The sequence below is a fragment of the Eutrigla gurnardus genome, assembly GCF_963514095.1.
Source record: "Eutrigla gurnardus genome assembly, chromosome: 8".
Taxonomy (NCBI): Eukaryota; Metazoa; Chordata; class Actinopteri; order Perciformes; family Triglidae; genus Eutrigla; species Eutrigla gurnardus.
This window is the reverse complement of record NC_139922.1, coordinates 14,900,605-14,922,500: the sequence shown is the minus strand read 5'-3', so window position 1 is coordinate 14,922,500 and position 21,896 is coordinate 14,900,605. Positions and strand designations below refer to the sequence as shown.

The window sequence follows — 21,896 nt, the reverse complement described above, 5'->3', positions numbered from 1 at the left end:
ATAGTATAGATTTCAGTCATATGTACTAAATCAAACAATAATAACTTCTAAAATACTGTGTAACCAGCTAAGAAGTTTGCCAGTGCAGAGTCTATTTAAAGTGCTGAAACGCTATGCCTCTGTTGGAAATGGCTGCTGTGAGAACATTATGACTACTACGTGATCAGAAGCACCACTCTATATTTATCCAATCACATGCGCCTTATGAGAGGACTCACAACGTTGTGCTGCTGAGACTTCTGACTTCCTTAACCTGCAGACCAGGACCACAGCTGAAGCAGGACAGGTAAGAAGCCTGCATGGACATTCAAGTACATAAGCAAACAACTAAAAAACAGAGAGAAAATCAATACTTCCTGTTGTCCAAATACCGACATTTTCGTTTAACCAATGATAGTTTCAGTTTACTGGTAACTTTTCTGTCTCTGCCCTTTAAAGATTCCTATTTTATCAGATTAGATATGATCGTATTGCTTGAAATGATATCACACGTTTTTGCATTTTAGCTATATTACTTACATATTTAAAATCGTACCGCAAAACTTAAAATTAACCTGCATGCTTGTTTTTTATGATTGCAAAATAGCTTTATTAGTATGCTATGTTTTCTTGTGGGAGCTTAGGTTTTTGGTGTTCTTTCTGTCAATATGTTTATTTTGTGTGTATTCTGATAAGCTCTATCATTTTATACACTAAACTTGCTAAAAACTAAAAAAAAACACTTTTATCATCTTTAACAATGATGAAGTTTGACATAAAGCTCTTTTGATTGATTTTTGCAGGATATATTGGTCGCTCTGAATGGAGGACTTTGAATACAGTGTGGAGATCTGTGACCGGGACTGGGAATGCTTCTTTGAGGAGTGCGAAGAGTGTAACCTGCTTCCGCCTTCATTAGCAGGTGTGGACGACTCGGGGATGAGTGACATTGATGAGAAAGGATCCATTCTTGCTAAGAGGGTTCAGAAAGTCGACCTAACAGCAGGCTTTTCAGAGGCTGACAGTCCCATCGATGGCCCCCCAGACTGTGAGGGGTCTCCTGTGGAGCATTACCTCAGCAAACACGCCGTCGGTGGAATTGAGAGCGTGCTCTCCGGCAGTGAGGAGGATATACACCTGCAGTCTGTCAATATATTCTTTGAACGACTGAAAAGCCTTACAGGGGCTGAGAAGCTTTCTGAGCCAAACCAAGTGAAAGATGGAAAAACCAGAGAGGCAATACGTGAGGACGAGCAGCATTGTAGTGATGGGAAACAAGCCAGCAGCAGTTATTTGCCAAAGAACATCCCAAAGTTGAACTCACTGACTGCCAACGGTGAAGCAGCAGTTGGCAAAGAGACCGCAAAGCCTGTCGACACCATCAGCTACAAAAACACAATGAAAAAAGACGCGCTTGGCTCCGACATTTCCCCTGAACCTGCTGCCAGTAACTTAGTGCTAAAGACTAACAAATCTGCTTACCTTGAAACAAGGTTATTCATCAGAGAGGAAGCCTGCACAGAAACCAGAGTAAATGAGGCAACACGGCTGAATCCGTCTCATGACTCACCGGAGGGGGTTGTCTACGCCGAAACAACACCTCACACCGACAAACTGATAGCGGTGGAAACGTGCAGGCCTCTGGATCGTGTTAAGCAGGAAGACTTCTTGACAGGTCAATTAACTCTCAGTCAAAAGTGTAGCACGGATTCATCGAGTAATCAGGAAATGGTCACGCATGTTAAAAGGAAGGAAATCCAAAACTCTGATGTTTTACAGTTAGACGCAACGCGCACAAACAAAACAGCCAGCAAAGAGTCATCTCCGTCCGCCTCAATCAAACGAAAGAGAAGGAAAAAGAGACGACTCAGTGTTGAGCCAGCTGAAAGTGTGCATGGATATGAGAGGCAGTTTTTAGTTAAGCAGAGTGACTCAGAGGAAGAACGGTATGCATGGAGAGGAGGAACGGGCCTGTGTTTATCTGAGGATGTTCATTTAGCTTATTTAAGCAACACACAAAAAGATTTAATGTCCTCTTTACCTACATATTCAGCCCCAAGCAATGTCCCAGTAAAGCTATCTGCTAAGGAGATCAAAGTAAATCGTCTTCCTCACTACAGTCCTCCATGTGGTCGTCATTACCAATATTTACCAGAGAGTATAGTCAGAAAGGTAAGGTGTAAAGAAATGGGCTCGACTAATAATAACGCGACTAACGATAGGTCAGTAAACTCCCTTCGTCAAACTGATGACATGGCATTGTACAGTGGTAATGTGGCAACATATTTACAGCCATACAGCAAAGTACGTGAAGAAGCATTAACTGGGTTGCCGGTTTCAGTTACTGACTGTGGAACTGGTAAATCAGACCTGGCCACAGAAATGCCAATCGGTGGAGGAAAGGGCAGTCATGCAGGTCTTCGACAGTCTGCCAAAATGAACAATTCCATCATTTGTTGTGATGAACCATGTGCAGCAGAGGTCAAATCAATGAGTATTTTACCAAGCGCAAAGTCAAATGATCCCTCAGTGGAAGTCGGCCAACAGGACAAACTATCCGCGGCTAAGTCGGTCCTGGCTGTGGAGGCTGGATATTCTGGCAGAGGCACCCACACACTGTGTCACCGAGCGGCTAAGCCCCAACAACAGCTGGAAGTTGACTGTCAAGACGCACACCAATATAGATCTACGCTGGAAAAGGCTTACATTCCTCAGTCTGCAAGCAGTTCTGATGCTCACAACACAAAACACAAACAATCCAAAACTAGAGCCAGTCCATTCTTGGAGGAGGTTTCCGGTCAAGTGGACTGTGCTAAATTAACATCAGAAGCCTGCAATGCATTGAGGCTCTGTCCGACTCAAAGTCCCTCCAGTGAAGGTCTGAATATTGAAGCACGGCAAACAGAACATCCTCTGGGGCTTCACACATTCTCCAAATTACATGTTTTGCCCAAGAATAACACAACAGATGGGGGAACTGAATTGGCAGAAAAGCAAGTAATGGCTTTTCAAAGTGGGAATCCCCTTCAATCGTGTGAAATTAATCGAATGGACAAAAGTCAGGGGGAAACCAAATTGTCCCCGTCTGATGTCTTGGTAATGAGCCCTTCAGATATCCCACCAGTGTCATCCTGTTGCACTCTGGACACAGAATCCGTCAGGTCTCTCTCCAATGAGAATATCACAAGTTCCTGTTTATCTGTCAATCAAAATAACACCAGAGATCAAGGAGAAAAAACATCCCTAATACTGGCAAAGTGCGAGGAAGGAAATGGCACATCTGAACCCAAAAGCCAGTCTTCATCAAACGACCCAACAGATTCAAAATGTGATTTAGTGGTGAAAGAAGAAGACCTCATCGCAGCATCTAAAGCAGAATGTGAACCTGAAAAGGCGCCAGGTTCAAACATCTTTGCTATGTCTTCTTTTTGGAGTGAGATGGAGAAAGTGACAATCAATGATATTCTGGGTTTACGGATGATCGGCAAAGCTGCTCCACCCAGCTCCCTCCCACTTCTACAGGAAAGTAATGAGACCGACATGTTTGGTGTGACAGAGTCAGGCTATTTTACTCAACTGGACGAGTCCAAGCCTGAACAAACGAATGAAGAAGCGCCCAGCGAGCCCAACTCCGTAGAATCGAGTTCAGGCTCTGTTATAGCAGTTGATTCTTCGTCCTCGAGAGGTGTTATGTGGGAGAGTCCGGAGGCTGATATTTACCCTGAGAATATGATGTTGTCATCTGCAGGGGACATTTTTCTACCAGTCCACCCTGAAACTGCCCAAAAGTGCCTCAGAAAGATTTCTAAAAATGTGAGCATGCACAATCTGCATGGCCTGGAATCTGAGTCTTTGAGATACAGAACGAAAGGCAAAGGTTTACAAACCATAGACGAAGGAGATTCACACAAAACTGAGTATCTTACTGATGGACACATGCCTAAGCAAGACAAAGACGTGGACAGCTACAGAATCTCCCTCACAGATATATTTCAGTATCTTTTCAGTGGAAAGCAATCGAGTCCCAGCCAATCGGTCCCAGATAACATAACCACCTGCTACGCTGATGGAAATTCTGTTCCTGAATCTTATGATCATTTCTTCTCAGAGTTTGATACAGAGAGCTTCTTTTACCCGCTTTTTAATGCCGAAGATCAGACCAAAGACGAGCCGGTTCCCATCTTCTCCAACTCTCGCTTGGCTAATAGAAATATGCAGTTCCCTGAGGCGTACGACCATTTCTTTCCATCCTCCTCTTCTGATGAGTCTTCTGTGGAATCTGATGATGAAGACACCCGTGGCCCTGTGAGGGTGGTGAGCAGGTTCAGCCCTGCATCAAGCCCAGCTCAGATCTCGACAGACATATATGAGGATTTCTTCACAGATAGCGACGTCGGACAAAGTTTCTTTTGGAAAACCATCCTCTCCTTCAGGAATTTTAGTTTGACTGCACCTACAGTCCAGAAGCAGACTCTGTCGAACTCTCTATCTTGTGTACCTGTGAGGCAAAGTGGTAGATCGTTTGGAAGGACAGTTCATCCTAGGAGTGCTCTGAAAATTCAAGAGATGTTTCAGCAGCCTTTCAGACACGAGGACTCGCAGATGGTCGTTTCAAATCCAAGTGAGTCAATTTTTACACAATGAACGTCTTTTTATAAAGAAATATGTATTAATATATATTAAGGGAGTAGTAGTCTTACCAGACCTGCAGCACTCTCAAGACCCAAAGGGGCTGATCCCGGTGTCTGATTTTACAAACGTCAGAGAGATTTTTAAATGAATAATTTGCAGTTGTTGTCGTTCTTATCTATCTTAAAGGGCACTTTGCAGAGATTATTCGTTATGGTAACCATTGACTTGATGTTTTATAAGTGAAAACATTTAATAGTTAAAACAGTAATACAAATAATAATTATTTTCCTCTAGTCAACAGGTGATGATGATAGCTACCATGGTAACACAACTCTTAGTATAATAAAACTTTTTAAAAACTACATATTTCACTGCAAAAAATATAGTGTGTATGAATAATAATGTCTTTAACCTCTGTCAGTTCTTTGTGGGGGGTTTTTCTCGCACATAAAAAGTTGTACTCTAGGATCTGTCATCTGCTTCCCCATCTGTTACAATCCGGGCATTATTTGTTAAGACGGACTCTCTTACTTCAGCTGTCCGAAGGGACTGCCAGGACTGCCGGCACGTAGTGGACTGGTTGTACGTGATAACTTGACTCCACTCAATGAGTGTCCTCTCTAAGCTCCCAGTAGAGTGCTCTAGTTTGTTTGGCTGTGAAGGAAAATTAAAATCCCTCAACTTTGTTTTGTACATGTAAATCCCACTTCTTAAACTTCAACTGTGCTGTAATTCAGATAATAACTTGCAAGCTTCTAATATAGCACCAAATGTTCAGAAGATGCCCGTGAGGATTATCTACAAGGCCGAGTCACACTTTCAAAATATCAGTAGCATTAGGAAGTCTCATACGTTTGATTAACAGTAATCTGTGCAGGTGCCAGGATTTGACAAGTTCACAGTGTGACGGAACAGGAAGGACAACATATTAAACACATTATTGGGGGCTTGTGCTCAGCTCTCAGCCTGTGATTGCCAATTATAATAACCTTGACCTCCGGCTGGACTCCTGTGTGGATTGTAATTATCATGACATAATCATTCAAGATGTCTTCTGTAATACTCTGTCCCTTTTTCTAAAGGGTTGGACGCCTCCCTCTTGCCTCTCAGACAGTCAGAGATGTGTCTGGTTTGTATTGCTTGTGCTTCGTGGGTGCTGAAGACTGCAAACCCACAAGTTGGAGATACCTGGAAGGCTGGTATGTGTGTGTGAACATGTAACATGAATGACCTTTTTAATAAGCAAGATTTGCAGATTTTCTGTTATTTGTTTAAGACTGAAATTCAAAACAGTTGCTTATTCAGTCGCTAAGTTTCTGTTCATGTTTCATTTTACTTTCATATCAAAATCAGTTAATTTCAGCTTTTTAAGGACTATAAGGTCTCTGACTGTTAATGATATTCTGAAGCTGTAAAAAGCCTCAGAGTAAATATTGAGGCAAAAATCAAAAAAGCATTCACATTAAAGTAACCTCAAGATAATGTGAACTTATAGGAAAAGATTAAATCAATGTTGGGTTGCAAAGTCTAGTGAGTAATGCCATGACTCACTTTTAATATCTATTCCCTCACAGTGCTGCTGGCGAATGTAAGTGCTCTGTCAGCCATCCGATACCTGCGTAAATACGTCAGGTTGGAGGCGGCAGCCAGTGGAAAGAAACTGAATGACACCGAACCGTGTGATTCTTGATGTCTCTGCCTCTGAACACGTCACACTTAAAGTGAAACATTCATCCTTGAACACCTGATATAAGCCTGTACAAGAAATGTTTCTTGTACCGTTGCATGGTTGCATTACATATGTGCACTAATAGATCTTGTGTTTTAATGATCTGCCCATTGAATTAACATTGAAATGTCCGTTTTTTTGCTTCTTGCTAGATTCATTTGCATTTTTACATTTTGACCGTCCTTAACTTCTGAAAGGTTTCTTATGAAATATGAAAAGACCAAAGGCAAGAGAAGATATTTGTATATAAGGTGTCTTTATGTGTGTACTGAGGGGAGATTAGAGGCAGGTTTACGCAGAGCTGTACAATGTTGAGATGTCAGGTGGACATGTGATAAACAGATTCCCTTTAGGCACTCAAAGGGCTTAGGATGGGGCGTTTCTGTTAATTTAGCAGATGCATTTATTCAAAACTATTATCATAAATAATTACTAAAAAAGTAATTGAACATATTTATATATTTATCTATTGTAATGCTTTCCATAATGGCAAATTGACACAATTTAACATCCTTACAAAGTTGAAAAATGAATTACGGGGACTGTATTCTGTGCCAGTATCAGTTTTGTAATTTATAAAGGGCATTTGATGACTTATAATGATAATTGTATAGATGGCTGTACAGTATTTTGTCATATATGTGAGATGTGGATGTCTTTCAACTTAACTGCATTAAATGGACTCTCTGAGATGTGTGCGGTCTCTCTACCCCCCCCCCCCCCCCCACCCCCAAACCACTGCAGATGACACTTTTGAACACTAGGGGGCAGCGTATGCTCTTGCAAGAATTGGACTATCACAGCTGAGTGAGCTGTAGTCTTCAAGTTATACAATATTTGATTTTCCATATGGACTCAAACTATTATTTTAAAATATTCATATAATAAACGGTAATAATGTGCTTATTCAACATTATTGCGAAGTGAACAGATGAACATCCTCTTCAAGAATCATACGCATTTTTCTCCAGTAGATGGCAAAATTGAGTGGTAAATATGTGTCCTGCTGTCGAGCACAACCCATGAAGCTGTTACAGTATTCTCACAGCACAAACATTAAGCCGATTAGTTTCAGATTCAGTTTTGATAAACGGTGCATGTCATGACTGGGTTATGCATTTCAAAATGTCTGTGATTCACTCGGGCTTTACAATACTGTTCTATTCTTTTCAGTATATTTAATTTATATGCCACAGATTTAAACGAGCAGTAATATTTTTGGCCACTTGGAGACAGTGTAAACAAGTTGTGACCACCAGATGGTTGATATGGCAAAACTTGTTTGCAAACAGTTGCGTATTTATACATCCAGCAGCTGCAGAGCTTCAAAGTCGGGTAAATAAGTCACTGAAGGTTTACCACTATGGGTGACCTTCACATTGTTTTTAACCTCTTCTTTTGTTACAGTGAGACAATGATTATAGCCATTTAACAGTAGCACTTGAATAAGACAAAACAGAGTGAAACACATTTTTTTTTTTCAGTTTTATTTCCAAGTATAAATAAACACCTCAAACAAAAGCCACACCGTTATCAGTACAGCACTGTAGTCGTACTGGAAATATTAGCACCTTTTAGGCAGTCGGTCAATGCCACGTCTGTTTGCCTTGATAATGTTGCATAATAAAATAATAAATGTACAACATTTACAAAAATATACATCCTTTACTATAACAAACCCCAATGGAATGTTGCTGATAGCTTTAAATACAAAAACAAAAGAAAATACAAAAAAACTGGACATTTAAAAAATATTTTAAATATTAAAAGAAAAACTGGAGGCTCTCTTGCACTATGGAACCTTGAGTGCAATTATATAATACATTTACATTATATACACTGCTGTCGTGTGTCTTGAATGCTACATCTGTTATCACTGTCATGTTTTGTTTCCAGCCGGTTTCTCTTCATTCTTGCACTCATCATTCCTCTGCTTGACTACCCAACACTGACACTGCAGTCAATGCGATCGTCGGTTCATACTGTATGCAGCGGGAGCAACACCGGCTGTGCTGGTTGGCTTTTTATTATCCCTCTGATAGAGATCTGTTGTTTGCACACGTCCAGACGAGTGCCGGGCTATTGTTTTGTTTTATGACCATCTCTGCTGGGTTGCCATGGGACCAAGGCCTCTGGCCCCAAAGTCTAATCCCGTCCAGTGTGTCGAAATTCCAGACGTTGGCTGAATCATTCCAGTATCACAGTCGAACTCCCAAATGTTGTCATAGTCCATTTCCTGGTCATCTGGTTCTGTGGGTTCAAGGTACGATTGGCGATCTATAGGAGCGAGAGAAGAATGCCCGGGCATTTAGTTTCAAACAATGAAAGACAAACCGTGCCCTGACTGAATTAACACAGACCCAACATGCGTGTGGTGTGATTGGCCTTGTACCAACATATAATCTTACTGTAACACCAGTAGTGTCAAATGCCACCCTCATCTGGTCTGCAGTAATGCAATAATGCAGTCATAGCACATGTTGGATTTAAGCTGTGCGTTAAAGTGGCGTGTAATCACCAGGTAAATTCTAGTTGTGTTTTCATTTGTGATAAAATAGCCTGTAGACTAGACACGAGTTGTAACTCTGCACAGTTGTGCTGTCAATCACAGTGAAGGAGTAAATCCTGTCTGTGAAACAGTGTTCTCTTACACCCCCCCCCCCCCCCCACCCCCAAATGGGACATCTGCACAAATGGCATTTCGAGCAGCTCTAAACTCCATTTCATTGGCACATTTATGTATTTCCAGCGCTTTCACCCCTGTAGCCTTTAGCCTTTTGTCTACTCGCTGACAGAGGTGTTCAATCACTCAAAAGTGCATGCAGTGTTTAATTTGAGGTGTAGCGGCGTGTGAGCAATGCTCCGTGTCCTTGTTGCTATTCAGGAAGGCTGCTGCCAGTGAAACTCTCACTTGTGAGGAAGTACGATGCAGCAGTGTTAAAGCCGTGATTTGAAACAGTGGTCATTGTTTCTTAATATAAATCTACATTTTATTAGGCATGACATGAAAATAAGCACTGCTTTATTTTGTTCGACAAGATGAAAAATCTGAATTTTTTTTTGTAAGGGCTGGAAGTAATAATTTATTATAAACTGTTGAACATAGTGGGACTCCACACGCAGTCGCAGTATACTGTACATAAACAGAGGAATGTGTGTGGGGTTAGGACTGCATGCCTTCAGTGCTTACCTGGTGAGTAACCATACGGCAACTGAGAGATGTTCCTCGCAGAGCTCGACGGGATTACAATCTATGAAAATATACAAAAACATAAGAAAGTTACTCCCTGTGATCAGCTATAACAAACATTCTCACATTCCCGAAAATATGCGTTTCATCTGTGGCACCTGTTAAAATATCTGCTGCAGAACAAGTACATGCTCTGCTACCACACGGCGCATTACTGTTGCACTTTGTACCGCAGCATTCCAGAAACCAGAGCGTCCTGGAAGATGAGTATCTCCATGTTTCTCACCTGCTCTTGCACTTGTCCGGGCGCAGGCAGCAGCTTTAGCCTGGACACAGCCTCAGCTCTCTGCTCTGCTTGGCTTTGAGTGGTCTCCATCTCCAGGCCCCTAGCCTGTCCCTGAGAGTTGGTCAGGACCAGGCTTCTCCTGCAGCGCTTGCCCATGGGAGGGGTGCAGAGCTGGAAGGCGGAGGGTAGGAGCTGGGGGCCCTGCTGCTGCTGCTGCTGGTGCCGAATTGAATCTTGCCAGCTCTGCTGCTAAAGAACAGAGTGAGATGTGTCATGAGTAGGGAAGCTATAAGCATGTACAACCGAAGTTTAGATGATTAATAAATTGTGATTACAATATTTTACTGTAAATGTAACTGAGCTGGTGTGAGGTGATTTAACCAATAACAGTGAAACAGGTCATTAATGGATTTATATATACTAATAGTTTAATCTTGCTCGTGAATGAGCCCCCAAACCACATATTCAGCTGTCTAACATTCCTACAAGTGGTCAAGCGTATGTGTAGGTGTGCACTACTTGATATCGGACAGGCTGTGCAGGTGTAAATTGAACCTAATGGATCCAGTATCGTTGACCCACTTACCATGGGCCTGGCCTCATCCAGACGGTAGATTTCGGGGCTGCAGGGCTCATCATACAGGGGCGACAAGGGCTGTCGTGGGGCGCACATGTCCGAGTGCCGCTGGGGGGGGTTCAGGGAGTAGCCCAGAGATGTCTGAGGGGTGCTCCAGCTGTTGGACTGATCACAAAAGATTCAAACTGTTAGTTTAAAACACAAAACAATGAGAGAAAAATCAATTGCTAATCTTTCCATTGTCCCTCTGTCTCCATCGGTCCTTCTCTATCACACTCTTTGGTCCACAGAAGGCTATCATATAATCCACACTGCAGGGTCAGATTACCAAATGCAGGTTTTGGACCAATACCTGTCATGACCTGCATGACCGGCAGACTTGTCTCAAAAATCCGCTTTCAGCTATAAAAATGTAACTCCTAACTGCCATAATAATGACAGGGAATGATAATATTTTCTAGTTGGTAACTTATAACTATATAATACAATAGTGCTTTAATTGTAGCACCATCAAGAAGATTGATCTTTCAAACTCAATTCTCCACAAAGGCGACTAATCCCTAATTTGTAATGACCATCTACACGACCCCTTTCAGCCGAATGCTTGGTGAGTCTATTTCAATTGCTGCTCACATGGCTTGTAAAATAAGTCAACAGTCTCAAGGGGAATATTTGGTTATCAAGCTAGACGTCAGACTGAATTACCTTGACAAGTGGGGCTTTCTCCAGCCGCTGAGGGCTGGCCCGGTGCAGGGCAGAGTAGGGCGTGCTGTAGACCTGAGACTGCAGGGAGCTCTCGGCAGGCTGGAGGTAAGAGCCCCGCTGGGGGGAGGAGTAGCGCAGTGACAAAGGTCGTAGGTCACGCTCTGGCCTGGTGTGCGAGGACACGCTGTTGTTCCTGCTGCCCAGGCGGGCGGTCTCCGCCGAGGAGGGACGACTGGAGCTGTACTGTAGAGATAACAAACACGCCCAGGGCAAAAGTCAGCCAAGAGTCACGGCTTTTCCACACATTTGACATCAGGTATTAAAACCTCCTCTCTACGGCATTCTTTTTCTGCATCATTTTGTGTTTTTTAGTTTCATTTGGAGGTTCAGGTCAGGAGCTGAAGAACATGTCTTCTGGGCACTGAGCCCTCTCCACTTTAAGCTAATTGGATGGGCAGCCGTCTGTCTCAGGGGAGTCTAGGCAAAAGTCCTGATAATGCAGAGTGCTTCAGTATTTCTTAAATACTTACATTTTTCACTTCTGATTCAACAGCCTCTTATTTCCTTGCATCCAAAAGTTGTTTTGGGAGAAATTACTGACTTTGTTTTGATTCTTTTACTGGATGCCTGAGGATCATAACCTGAGCCTTAATGATTAACTTTGTAAAAGAAAGGTGTTGCCGCTCAGCTCCTCCTAAACAAACAAGGTTCAAGGTGTACTGCTACCTCCTTCTATATTTATATCTGTGCTACTGTAGTGCTGCTGTGCTCACTTCACTTTATCAGTTCAACAATACTTAACCGGAGCACACGGCTGACTTACACAGAGGGGTTCGGTGTATCCTGGGGAGAGAGGGTTGTCTTCATGAATGGGTAACTGAAGGTGGTGAGGCCCGCATCCACTCAATGACTGGCTGAACTTAAGAGACTCAGTGCGTCCATGGCTGTTTCCACTCCACCTGTCAAACTGTGGAGCCTAAAAGTAGTAGAAATGATGAGCATGAGACTTGTAAAGACTTCTGTTGGACTGTAGCATAGTAGCTAGTAGCATGAGTGTTTGTAGTAGTTGTAAATCATGAATCATCAGTCATTAAATGTTAATCTAAAGAAGAGGCAGGGCCATGTTGTCGGTCTTTATCGCTTGTCGTCATACTTGAGCGTGAGTGTTGAAAGGAAGCGGGGCGGGCCTCACCTCTCTGTGCGTCGGGGTGTAGATGATGTCATATACAGGAGGCGGGGGGCTGACAACAGGTACGTCAGCACTTTTGAAATGCTGGATCCAGTTGCAGAACTCGGCCCTATCCAGACAAGACACCACTATGGGGTTGATCAGCTTCCCTGTGAAGAGAGAGAGAGAGAGAGAGAGGGTACAAAGCCTGTCATTCGGTCTGTTCGCTCACTGGAATGTGCTTCACTCAGAATGTCATTCACTGGGGATAAAACCAGCTCATTAATGGAGGGCTCTCCGATTCATGGAAAAGGGCACTTAGCATAACGCATGCATAAGAATGTACACTCATTTAAATCCCTTTAACATGTCTTTTCAAATGCCAGTGTGCTAAAGAGGCTGCAGTTGAGCAGCTCACGGATTCGCTGTATTTACCTTCGATCATGAACGTGTTGGGCTTGACATCTTGGCAGGGCGTAGTCACAGTTACCATGTTGAGCGGAAGTTTCCCCTGTAATGATAATGACTCTTTAACACCAGTGTTTAGATACAGAGGCTTGATATAATATATGCACACACTTCAGGATATGATTGAGTTTAAGAGTAGAAGGTCGGTCGTACCTTATAGAAGAGCCTATTATTCTCCTCTGATAGGATGATCAGCGTTGATGGGTACATCACCAGCAGTCTGTCATTCTGTTCCTGTGCACGCAGGATCACAAATATGTGTTGTTTACTTTTTACCTTTCGTCAGTGAACAAACTTTATGATGTCAAAAAACATCCGATGACAACCGAAAGCACACAATACACCTTAACATTTCTATGGCAATATGAGGGATTATTTCCTTGTGGACAAGTCAGTTTCTCATTTGTGTGAAAGGTGAAAGGAAAGTTCTCAAGTCTGCCACAATAAAGTTATAGAGAAGCTTAGAGCCAATTAATTTTAAAGTAACTTATCTACGTCTGGAATGTTTTCACATTTTGATATTGTTTGAGACATTTTTTTATATATTGTCTTCTGGAGGTAAGAAAACAACTGACAACACAGTGAACAGATATTCTGACTGTGTGAAGACAAGACAATGAGTAATGCAAAGCTAAGAGGTGACTGTGAGATGTATATTAAAAAAATAAAACGGCGGTGCAATCCTTTTAATATCCAGTTTGAATACCAGTAGGACATTCAGTTGAACCAGTTAAAGGGGCATTTGAAGGTGTGGCAGTTTATGTTTCCTCTTCCCTCTCAAAGGGTGTGTCTGGACAGACAGCTGACATTCCAGCTGTGAGGTGAGTCGAGTCACTGCGTGAGCCGGGCAAATGCCTCTCACACACCCAGGCCCTAAATCTCACACACTTCAATCGGCCTGCCGCTATTTCCCACAGTGAATTAATTACCGATATCCATGCAAGCCGCATCATGACTACAGTCTTCTCCTTTTCTGTTTTTATTAGCAGCTATCTGAAGCTGCATCAGCTGTATTTGTTTGTGATTCAGTTGGGAAGGGGTCATTTATTTCAACAGATGTAGTTGCAGGTGTCTGACACTGTTACACGCAGGAAAATAAAGATAATAGTTGAAGTCGTGAGCTCCACCCTTTTCACTGACTCCTTTCATTGTATCGAGATAATGTGTGCGTTGCACAATTTAAAAACTAGGTGAGTCACCTTGGTTTAGAGCCGATCATGTGAAAATTCCCCAGTTTAAAAACATGTATGTGTGATGACTTACAGTCTGCCATGCTGTAGATTTCCAGAAACAACACTACCTATATTGTCTTTTGATTCTGGTGATTAGTGAGTCACTCTTGATAAGCAGCGGTGACGTCTTACCTGGCAGGGCAGGTGCTGCAGTCGGACTTTAGTGACATATGTCATGTCGCCCAGGCTGTCCCGCTGAGAGCCCTCCCACTCGTAGATGGGCTCTCTGTTGATGGAGTTCCTCAGCTCCTCTCTGCCCTCGGGAGCCTCGTCCTGGTTTAGCTACGATAAATGCAAAAGAGAATCATCAGCAAAGTAAATATGAACAGAGCTTTGCCCTACAGGATGTTTGAACATGTTGATGTTTTTCTCAGAGTGTCACTCTTGTTTGGACACTGTAGAGGCTCCTAAGCTGAGGCTTATAAATGCACCATTCGTTCAGTTGTTTTCTTCCATGACACATCCAGGGGTCATGTGTTTCATCACACCTGTGGGTGTGGAGTCAGCACTTTAGCTCTTTGCAGATGTGAGGGTTCATTTGATGTAGGTTGTGATGCGGTCAATGCCCCTCCCTAGTATCCAGGCCTCGGGCAGAAACCAGCAGTGACCTACTTGACTCACACACACCCTGTTTTTTTTTATCAGAAGTTTCCTTGACTAATCTTCCAGGTGGATTAAAAGACGACCACGCTCGAGCGCATGTTTGGACTTTTAAGAACTATGTTAATCTTTGTTGCAGCATGGGGGCCAGTTGTGTGCAAGCTGAAGGCTGTTTGGAGCACAGTAGCATCAAAAAAGTGCTGTTGCACTTACTTTCACTCTTGTGAAGTTTTCGAGTGCAATCGCGTTGCCCCCGTTGGCCTCGATGTTTTCTTTGAGCAGGCCAAACCACAGGTCCATTTCTTCTTGGTTAGCACAGTAGACGATGATGGGGTTAAGGCTGACACCTGCAGGGTGCAAAAGTCACAAGTTCAAAAAAAAGGAAAGTTTCACCCAGACATCACCTTCTGAGCCTTTTTTTTTTTTTTCAGAAAACCTTCTGCAATGGCGGTGAATCATTGATGGTATTCACAATCTGCTTTTCTGCCTTTTTAGAACACATTGTGCAAACAAGTACAATAAATGTTAACACATGACGGCAAACCACATGTAAGACCTCTCGTATAAGCTCCCCCTTGACCTGCCATGTTTGGTATTTGTAATCATAGCAGACTCTCCCTCCCACAACACTGCCTACCCAGGAGGAACGCACAGGTCCTGAGATGAAAAGACCAGTCAGTCCCACACATACCAGAGATAACCTGCAGAGATAGCCCCATGGCTTGGACCGTAATTGTCAGCAACCATGAGACTGCTCCTTAATAAGCAGCCACTCTGGACTCATCTGTTGACTTTCTACTTTCTCTTAATTGTAGACCTTGACCATAGCACTCCCTTGAAATGTTATTTTTCCATGTATAAAGCAAGAAGGGGATGTGAAAAAGTCTTGCGACTGGAAGCACATAATGAGGCTCTCTCGTTCAAGCATTCAGTCACTTTATAGCCGTCATTAAACTATTGTTAAGTAATTAACTGTGATTTTCTAACTCTCACATCCATATTGACTCAAACTTAACACAAACCATGTAAGGGCTTCCGGGAAGTTTTAAAGATCCTCACATGCTATTTCTATTCGTCACTACTCGCCAACACCACCGCGCACTAAAGCTGATTCACATTCTCAGCTCGGCGGGAGCCTGTTACAGGAGGAAATCTCTAAATGAGATCTTTCACTTGACTCAGAATTTGGTCATGCTTCCTCCGTATGTTTCCTGTCAGTGATGCCTTCCCATAAAGCAAATAAAGGTTTCACAGCGAACGATCAAAATGAATGAAACACGACGCCACAAAATAACAAGCTTGATCCGGGAAATTGCAAAGGCAAATATGAGAAAGAAACACCAAAGTGGGTGAATGTTGTGACAGCAGTAGATGTGTTCAGATTTCAGAGAGATAGTAATGACAGAGAAATATAAACACAGAAACCTTACACGGGATTGACTTTTCACACGTTGGGATTCTTTTTTTTACCGAGTCCTTTTACGTTAATCCCTGACCTCAATGATTGAGTGATGAGTTTCCCAGGACCAAGCCAAAGCCCCCTCGTCACCACAGCAGCTTATTTCTACTTAATGAAAGGAAGTCAAGTTTCACATTGTTTTTGTTCATTTGGAGTTCAAAAGCCAAGTGGCATTGATTCACTGGACATTAACCTGAACAGTTTTAGGAATGTGCCATAGATTATATGCAGTGACAAGGCCAGAGCGGTAACCGCGCTTTTCTCTGCGACAGCTGGGCTGCCTGAAGTGCACCTGTTGTCTAACAAGCGGGGTCTTTAAGGCCGGTTTGCCCCCTGACCAGGGGTGAAGGGGGCTGAGCTCTAGTTAGTCTTGGGGTTGAGTGGAGGTGAAGAGGGTAGCGGCACCTTTGAGTCACTGGAATGTGACAACACAGGAAATGCTGCAGCTTGAAAATAGCATGTGGTTTCTTGCAGTTTTTTTATAAGTGGGGAGAATGTTTTACTTTGATCCATAACTGATGAGAGGGACAAACAGAACAGACTGACTGCAGGGGTTAAAAAAAACAGTGGGATTATAAGCATTAAAGTGAAATAACTATGAGCAAAAAGACCAGGACTCCGTCTTCCTTTCAGGAAGTTTGAAGTCAGCTACTGCTGGATAAGCTGGTTCCAGTCTGAGTGATTCATTAGGTAAATTCAACACGACCAATAAAACTCAAAACAGCCGATAACGGCATTCCAGGGGGTCTGTGCCAACACCCACTTGTGTCCACTCTTGTAAAGTCAAGCTTACCGTTTATTTGAAAGGCAAATTCCTGGGGTTGACTGTGGTTGCAGTTCTGTTGTAGGTTGCAGATGGTGAGTTCTTTCAACGGAAGAGTTCCCTGCACACAAAACAATGAGAAAAGCTCTATCATGCTTCTCTGGACAAAAACGAATCTCATTCACATACCAGTACCATCTGGGCAACATCTCCCTCGCTCTATCTGAGCCAAAATCTATCAATTTTAACCGAGGAATGAATCACCTTGACACTGAGGTCAGCCTTATAAGTCGATGATGTATTTGTGTCTGACTGACATTTGCCTTGGACTACATTCTGACTAATACTGCATACAGGTGCTTAGCTGTCTCTCTGACATGGAGTTGAGCTCTCGGCAGACACAGTAAAACGATGATTAATGGCTGTTCATGTTTTATGAGACAAGCGAAGAAGCCTCATCATGTTTACCAAAACAATGCTGGTTGACAGGGTGCGCATGTCATAAGGTATCAGGTCACAGGGATATCAAAGTATTTCTTTGAAAAACTGTTCTGAGATAATTGCTGCTACTGAGGAGGCATGGATTTGAAAGGAAAAAAACTCACCTGGTATGTCAGTCCGGTTGTGTTGTTGGAGACAAAATGAAGGTGTGTCTGGAAGAGGTCCAGGTAGCAATCATGTACATCCTGCAGAGATAATAAGTGAAGTTAAGCAGAGAGGCATTGGCCAACGAACGAGAATTAATTGTCTTAAGGGAATCATATTGAAATGAAACCATAAACTGAGGTATCGTGATCCATAATTTAGTTGTCTAAATAAAAAAAAAAAACACACATACAATCTAAATGTCCTCAGAAAATCTGAATTGTTTAGATTCCTACTAATGGGGATATCCCAGTGTAGTTAAATCAAACTATCACATTTTATTTGAAACTTACGTTATGGAACTCTGTAATTTTAATTTCTCAAGTATTAAATTCACACAGGAGTAAAGAAAAAAACGGCTTTACCATGAGGTTATTTTATATATACTATTGATTAATTGATTCCCTGAAAATAACTTGAAAATAACTTTTTTTCCAGCCCGACTGCAGATCCAGTGTTGATGAAATTAAACCTTGCATGCACATAGTCACAACTCTGGAAGCCCATGTTGAACTCTAATGTCTGTTCTGATGTTTGTCATAGATGCGTAAAGAATTGTATACGAGAATAATTACTCTGTAAATCCCAGCCAGAGTGTATGTATTATTTTTTATTTCCTATTTAAACATCTTGTTCTTTTATGATCTGCTGATTCATGGCGCACCGGAGGCAGGAAGTGTTCTAATTTGTAAGGTTGGTCAAGGATTGTCAGACAAGCAGGAATTTCTTCACTGACCACAAAATGTGGTTAAAAGTCACTTATGATTCATGTGTGGCTTTCTTTTGTAAAAAACTTAGCAATGCTCATTTTCCTTTCTGTGTGGTAGCATTTTCTGAATACAACATGTTCTTTTGCCATCGTGACGCCATTCTTTCAATCAATCTTTCGGTGACGCAACAGCTCTGACAGATAGCAGTTCCCACAGCGAGGAGCCAATGCATCCTCTATCAGTCTCCGGGATCAGAACAACTCTCTCTACCCCGGGGTTTTCACTCAGAGATGTTTCGAAACCGTAGCAGAAGCGAGCGTGTCCAAACACAGGCTGCGGCCCGCTTTGTAGAGAACGGATCATTCCCAGTCAGCCACCACGTCAATACCAACAGTGAGTTTCAGTGTGGCCGCAGAGACATCCTGTTGCTCTCCACATGTTATTTTTGACTGTGCAAATCTATGACTTGCACAATGTGTCAGTGTAGGCGTGCTCTTCGTTTTAAGACCTCATTAACCATAATAAGGACAGTGCAGCGTTAGTTTTGTTTTCTTTCATAATTCCCTTCCTGATATTTCAACATAGCTTCATTAAAAAGAAATCTTGTTCTGCTCACCTGGCAGTGGAGGAAGCGGAAACGAACTTTGGAGCTGTGAATCATCCGTCCGTAATTCTTCACATTGATGCTGCTCTTCTTCCAGCCGCTGGCCGGGTCGTAAGGGAACGGAGGATCCCATTTTATGTTGTCTATCTTGTGCAGATCTTTATGGGACATTTCCTGCAACAGGTCACAATGTTAATGTTTAGACGTGAGAATACCAGTTAGACCTGCCAATAAAAATCAAATCACACACAGGTTGACATTTATAGGAGAGACCTTTAGTTTGATGGGGAGATGTTTGAATTTCATGCTGCGAGCTGATGGAGGTTCTTACCTTCCTGGGGGTGACGGTGCATAGGATATTGATGATGCTGTTGGACTTCTCCTGTCCCTCTTGGGGATTCTTCTTGCGAAACAGGCGACTGCTGCCAGAGAGAGAGAGGGCAAAACCACGTTACCATCAACTCTTTACCATGGATTCGGTGTCTGCTGTTCAGTTGACTTCCCAATGCAGTATCAACAAGGAATATTTCCTGTTTATAGGAATACAGTCTTTGCTGTACTGAGTTGCATTTCAAAATTCAAGGTCTGACATTTATTTCTCTGTTTTTCCCCCTTTTTTACATAGTAATGACACACACTGAATATTGTACCACTGCCAGAGTTCAATTTTCACAGCAGATTTATGACTTTGAATCATGATTTGTGTCTAATGTCTTAACATGAGCCCCTTCCTTTGTCCTCATTCCATCAATGCCAGCCATTTAAATGATAAGAACAATAAGGTCTTGTGTTCCTAATGGCGAGGATATATGCATAGGAAAATCAGCATTCAATGTCCCCCTTTGTGTTGCGTGACCCTGATCTGTTACCATTAGTGTTACATCATTATGAAGAAGCTCTCTCACTGCAATGATAAGGCTGAGGGACTGCTTTTACAATCCCAGCCTGTAGTTTATCTGCTTATCTCCCCATTTGTGTGCCAGTGTCCTCGGTGCAACAACGCAGGCTTTTGTTTGAACGCTGGGAGTCGGGGTCCGTCTAATCAGGAAGTCCACGTCCGGCAACAGTCATTGATTAGTGTTTGGCGAGTGATGCCATTTGACTACATCCGTGTTTCACAATGTATTGCACACAGAAACATATATGAAAACCGTGCACACTGATGCAATCTGCATTTGCAAAGTGAAAGAGGAATGTAGATAATAGACGGGTAGTGAATTTGCACACCCAACATTCTCCAAGTCACCACTATTCACTCCTCTTCTCTGTGGGGAATACCTGAGCCTGAGCCGCATTCACCAACACAAAGAGTTAACTGGGTGCACAGGAAACTGGAACACTGAATGTATTGTGCACGCTGACCCATCGATCCAACTTGGAAGGTGTGTCAGTGTTGAGCATGAGCCGTCGGGTTATCTGAGGGTGGCCCTGCTTCTGTTTTAATTAGAAAAGAGCTACACGGCACATTTGACAAAACCAGACCGTGAGTCATCATCCAGCACTGGGGAGAAGACTGGTGCAGAGGCTAATTAGAATCAGATGTGGTGGTCCAGCAGAGTGGGCTGTATCAATAACATGCCCGGGCATCTTATCCTGGAAGATTAAAGAAAACCAGATCGAATAACAAGTAAATCCCACTGATGTCTTTCAGCTCCTGTAGTCACGTTCAAAGTCTTCAAATCAGACCATTACAAGCCATTAACCTACATACCAGGTATCATAAACCAGATACAATTATTATTAGCTTTTAACTAGAATTGCTCACATGTGATCCCTGATCATGAATGGGGTCGGGCTCTGATTTTGGAGGGAAACCAGATTCACTGACAGCTGGCAGATTATCTTCACAGAGATGTAAAGAGGAGGCAAATGGTAACTGGATCATTGACACCGTTGGCCAGACGAGCGCTGCTCAGGCACGACTCCGGGACTATCCTGTATTACGATATGATCCTCATCCCGGCGTCACAAAATTCACAACCTCTGTTCCACCCCACGGCTCAAACCCTGAGAAATACCGAGAACTCCTTCCAGCTGAACCTCAAGTGTTTATAAATAACAAACGGCAGCCGAGGCAACGGCACACCGACATGCCTGCAGTAAGAACACCTGGACGAGTTTGTTTTTATCTTACCTGTTTCTGCGTATGAAGCTTTTGCTGGAGAATCTGAAGTTGTGCTGGGGGACACATGACATGCTGCTCCCCATGCTGCCGAGCTCTGTGGGGCTTTGTGCTGCTCTGAGGAGAAACTTTTCTTCTTGTGTGATGGATGAGTGTAATCCAAGAGTGCCGTGTGCTCCCTGTTGCAGTTAGATTTGTACTGAGGCAGAAGTGGGCCGGGTGAGGGCTGTATAGTCAGACCGGTGAGTGTGTGTGTGTCTGCGTAAGAGGGGTGGAGTTTGCTGCTGTGTCACAGACTGTGTGTGTGTGTGTGTGTGTGTGTGTGTGTGTGTGTGTGTGTGTGTGGGTGTGTGGGTGGGTGTGAATAACCAATGGAGACGCCTTCTCAGAGTGGCCACTGTCTGTTAAATCAATCCCAACAACAAAGATGGGGGGGTTCGGGGAGAAGTGTGCCATTTCACACCTTCCAGGAGCCAAATGGAGCTCATTGTTGGGTCACTGCTGCAATGATTGGTTTCTAAACACACTAGTTGGTGTGTGTTAATCAAGGGGAAGATGGGAGCCTCCACCAACATGCCCAGGCATGAAAAATGCCTGCACATTTATTATTGTCCCGCAACATATCAGTGTCATTTTGAAACTGAAATATCTGGGAAATCTTGTATTGCGTTGTTGTTTTTGTTCCACTTATTTTAAATGGAAACTCACTATAAATGTTAAAAAACGGACAGAGCATCACTGTGTTAATTTAACTGAGGAGGTAAATGTATCAGATATCACATTGTCTTCGAACTAGATGTCTTTACTTTATGGAATATTTCCTTTAACCTTTCGTCTGCCAGCGGGATGGGAAGGGTGGATAGTTTAAACAGGACATTTGTGTATTCAAAGGCTCTAATTTTCATAATGCAAGAGGTGCATGCAAACACATCTTGTTTGCATACAACTCTTGTTCTGAAAGGAGTTTGTTCCTAAATGAGATATCCACCACCATAAAAGCTAATAAAGTCTAAATTGACTTTGAGTA

At 42.8% G+C, this 21,896-nt stretch overlaps 2 protein-coding genes across 3 annotated transcripts; one reads left to right on the top strand and one right to left on the bottom strand.

Annotated features, from left to right (window-relative positions):
- Nucleotides 1-230: 230 nt before the first annotated feature.
- perm1a (PPARGC1 and ESRR induced regulator, muscle 1a) lies at nt 231-7,017 on the top strand. Its single transcript, XM_084015532.1, has 4 exons — nt 231-286; nt 783-4,600; nt 5,694-5,810; nt 6,186-7,017. The coding sequence occupies exons 2-4, from the start codon at nt 802-804 to the stop codon at nt 6,299-6,301; spliced, it is 4,032 nt and encodes a 1,343-aa protein (XP_083871658.1). The 5' UTR covers nt 231-286; nt 783-801; the 3' UTR covers nt 6,302-7,017.
- A 788-nt stretch (nt 7,018-7,805) lies between these two features.
- On the bottom strand, nt 7,806-21,078 carry plekhn1 (pleckstrin homology domain containing, family N member 1). Of its 2 annotated transcripts, none has more exons than XM_084016008.1 (16): nt 20,882-21,078; nt 19,079-19,169; nt 18,760-18,921; nt 17,394-17,474; nt 16,819-16,909; nt 14,780-14,913; nt 14,099-14,248; nt 12,888-12,968; nt 12,702-12,777; nt 12,291-12,436; nt 11,922-12,074; nt 11,099-11,341; nt 10,403-10,558; nt 9,817-10,065; nt 9,531-9,591; nt 7,806-8,617 (listed from the first exon to the last, which is right to left on the bottom strand). In XM_084016008.1, exons 1-16 carry the CDS (start codon nt 20,953-20,955, stop codon nt 8,433-8,435), a joined length of 2,133 nt encoding a protein of 710 aa, XP_083872134.1. In that variant the 5' UTR covers nt 20,956-21,078; the 3' UTR covers nt 7,806-8,432. The 2 variants fall into 2 exon arrangements, with proteins under 2 accessions (XP_083872134.1, XP_083872135.1); XM_084016009.1 differs by having other exon boundaries at nt 9,817-10,062.
- Nucleotides 21,079-21,896: the final 818 nt, after the last annotated feature.

What these genes read in the sequence shown, in the direction of transcription:
- perm1a (XM_084015532.1), top strand. Translation starts at nt 802, where the DNA reads ATGGAGGACTTTGAATACAGTGTGGAGATCTGTGACCGGGACTGGGAA. An exon ending in GATGGTCGTTTCAAATCCAA is followed by an intron (nt 4,601 to 5,693) that starts GTGAGTCAATTT and finishes CTTTTTCTAAAG; the next exon opens with GGTTGGACGCCTCCCTCTTG. An exon ending in TGGAGATACCTGGAAGGCTG is followed by an intron (nt 5,811 to 6,185) that starts GTATGTGTGTGT and finishes ATTCCCTCACAG; the next exon opens with TGCTGCTGGCGAATGTAAGT.
- plekhn1 (XM_084016008.1), bottom strand. Translation starts at nt 20,955, where the DNA reads ATGGGGAGCAGCATGTCATGTGTCCCCCAGCACAACTTCAGATTCTCC. An exon ending in ATTTGCCTTTCAAATAAACG is followed by an intron (nt 14,914 to 16,818) that starts GTAAGCTTGACT and finishes TGCACCCTGCAG; the next exon opens with GTGTCAGCCTTAACCCCATC. An exon ending in ACACCCCGACGCACAGAGAG is followed by an intron (nt 12,075 to 12,290) that starts GTGAGGCCCGCC and finishes TACTACTTTTAG; the next exon opens with GCTCCACAGTTTGACAGGTG.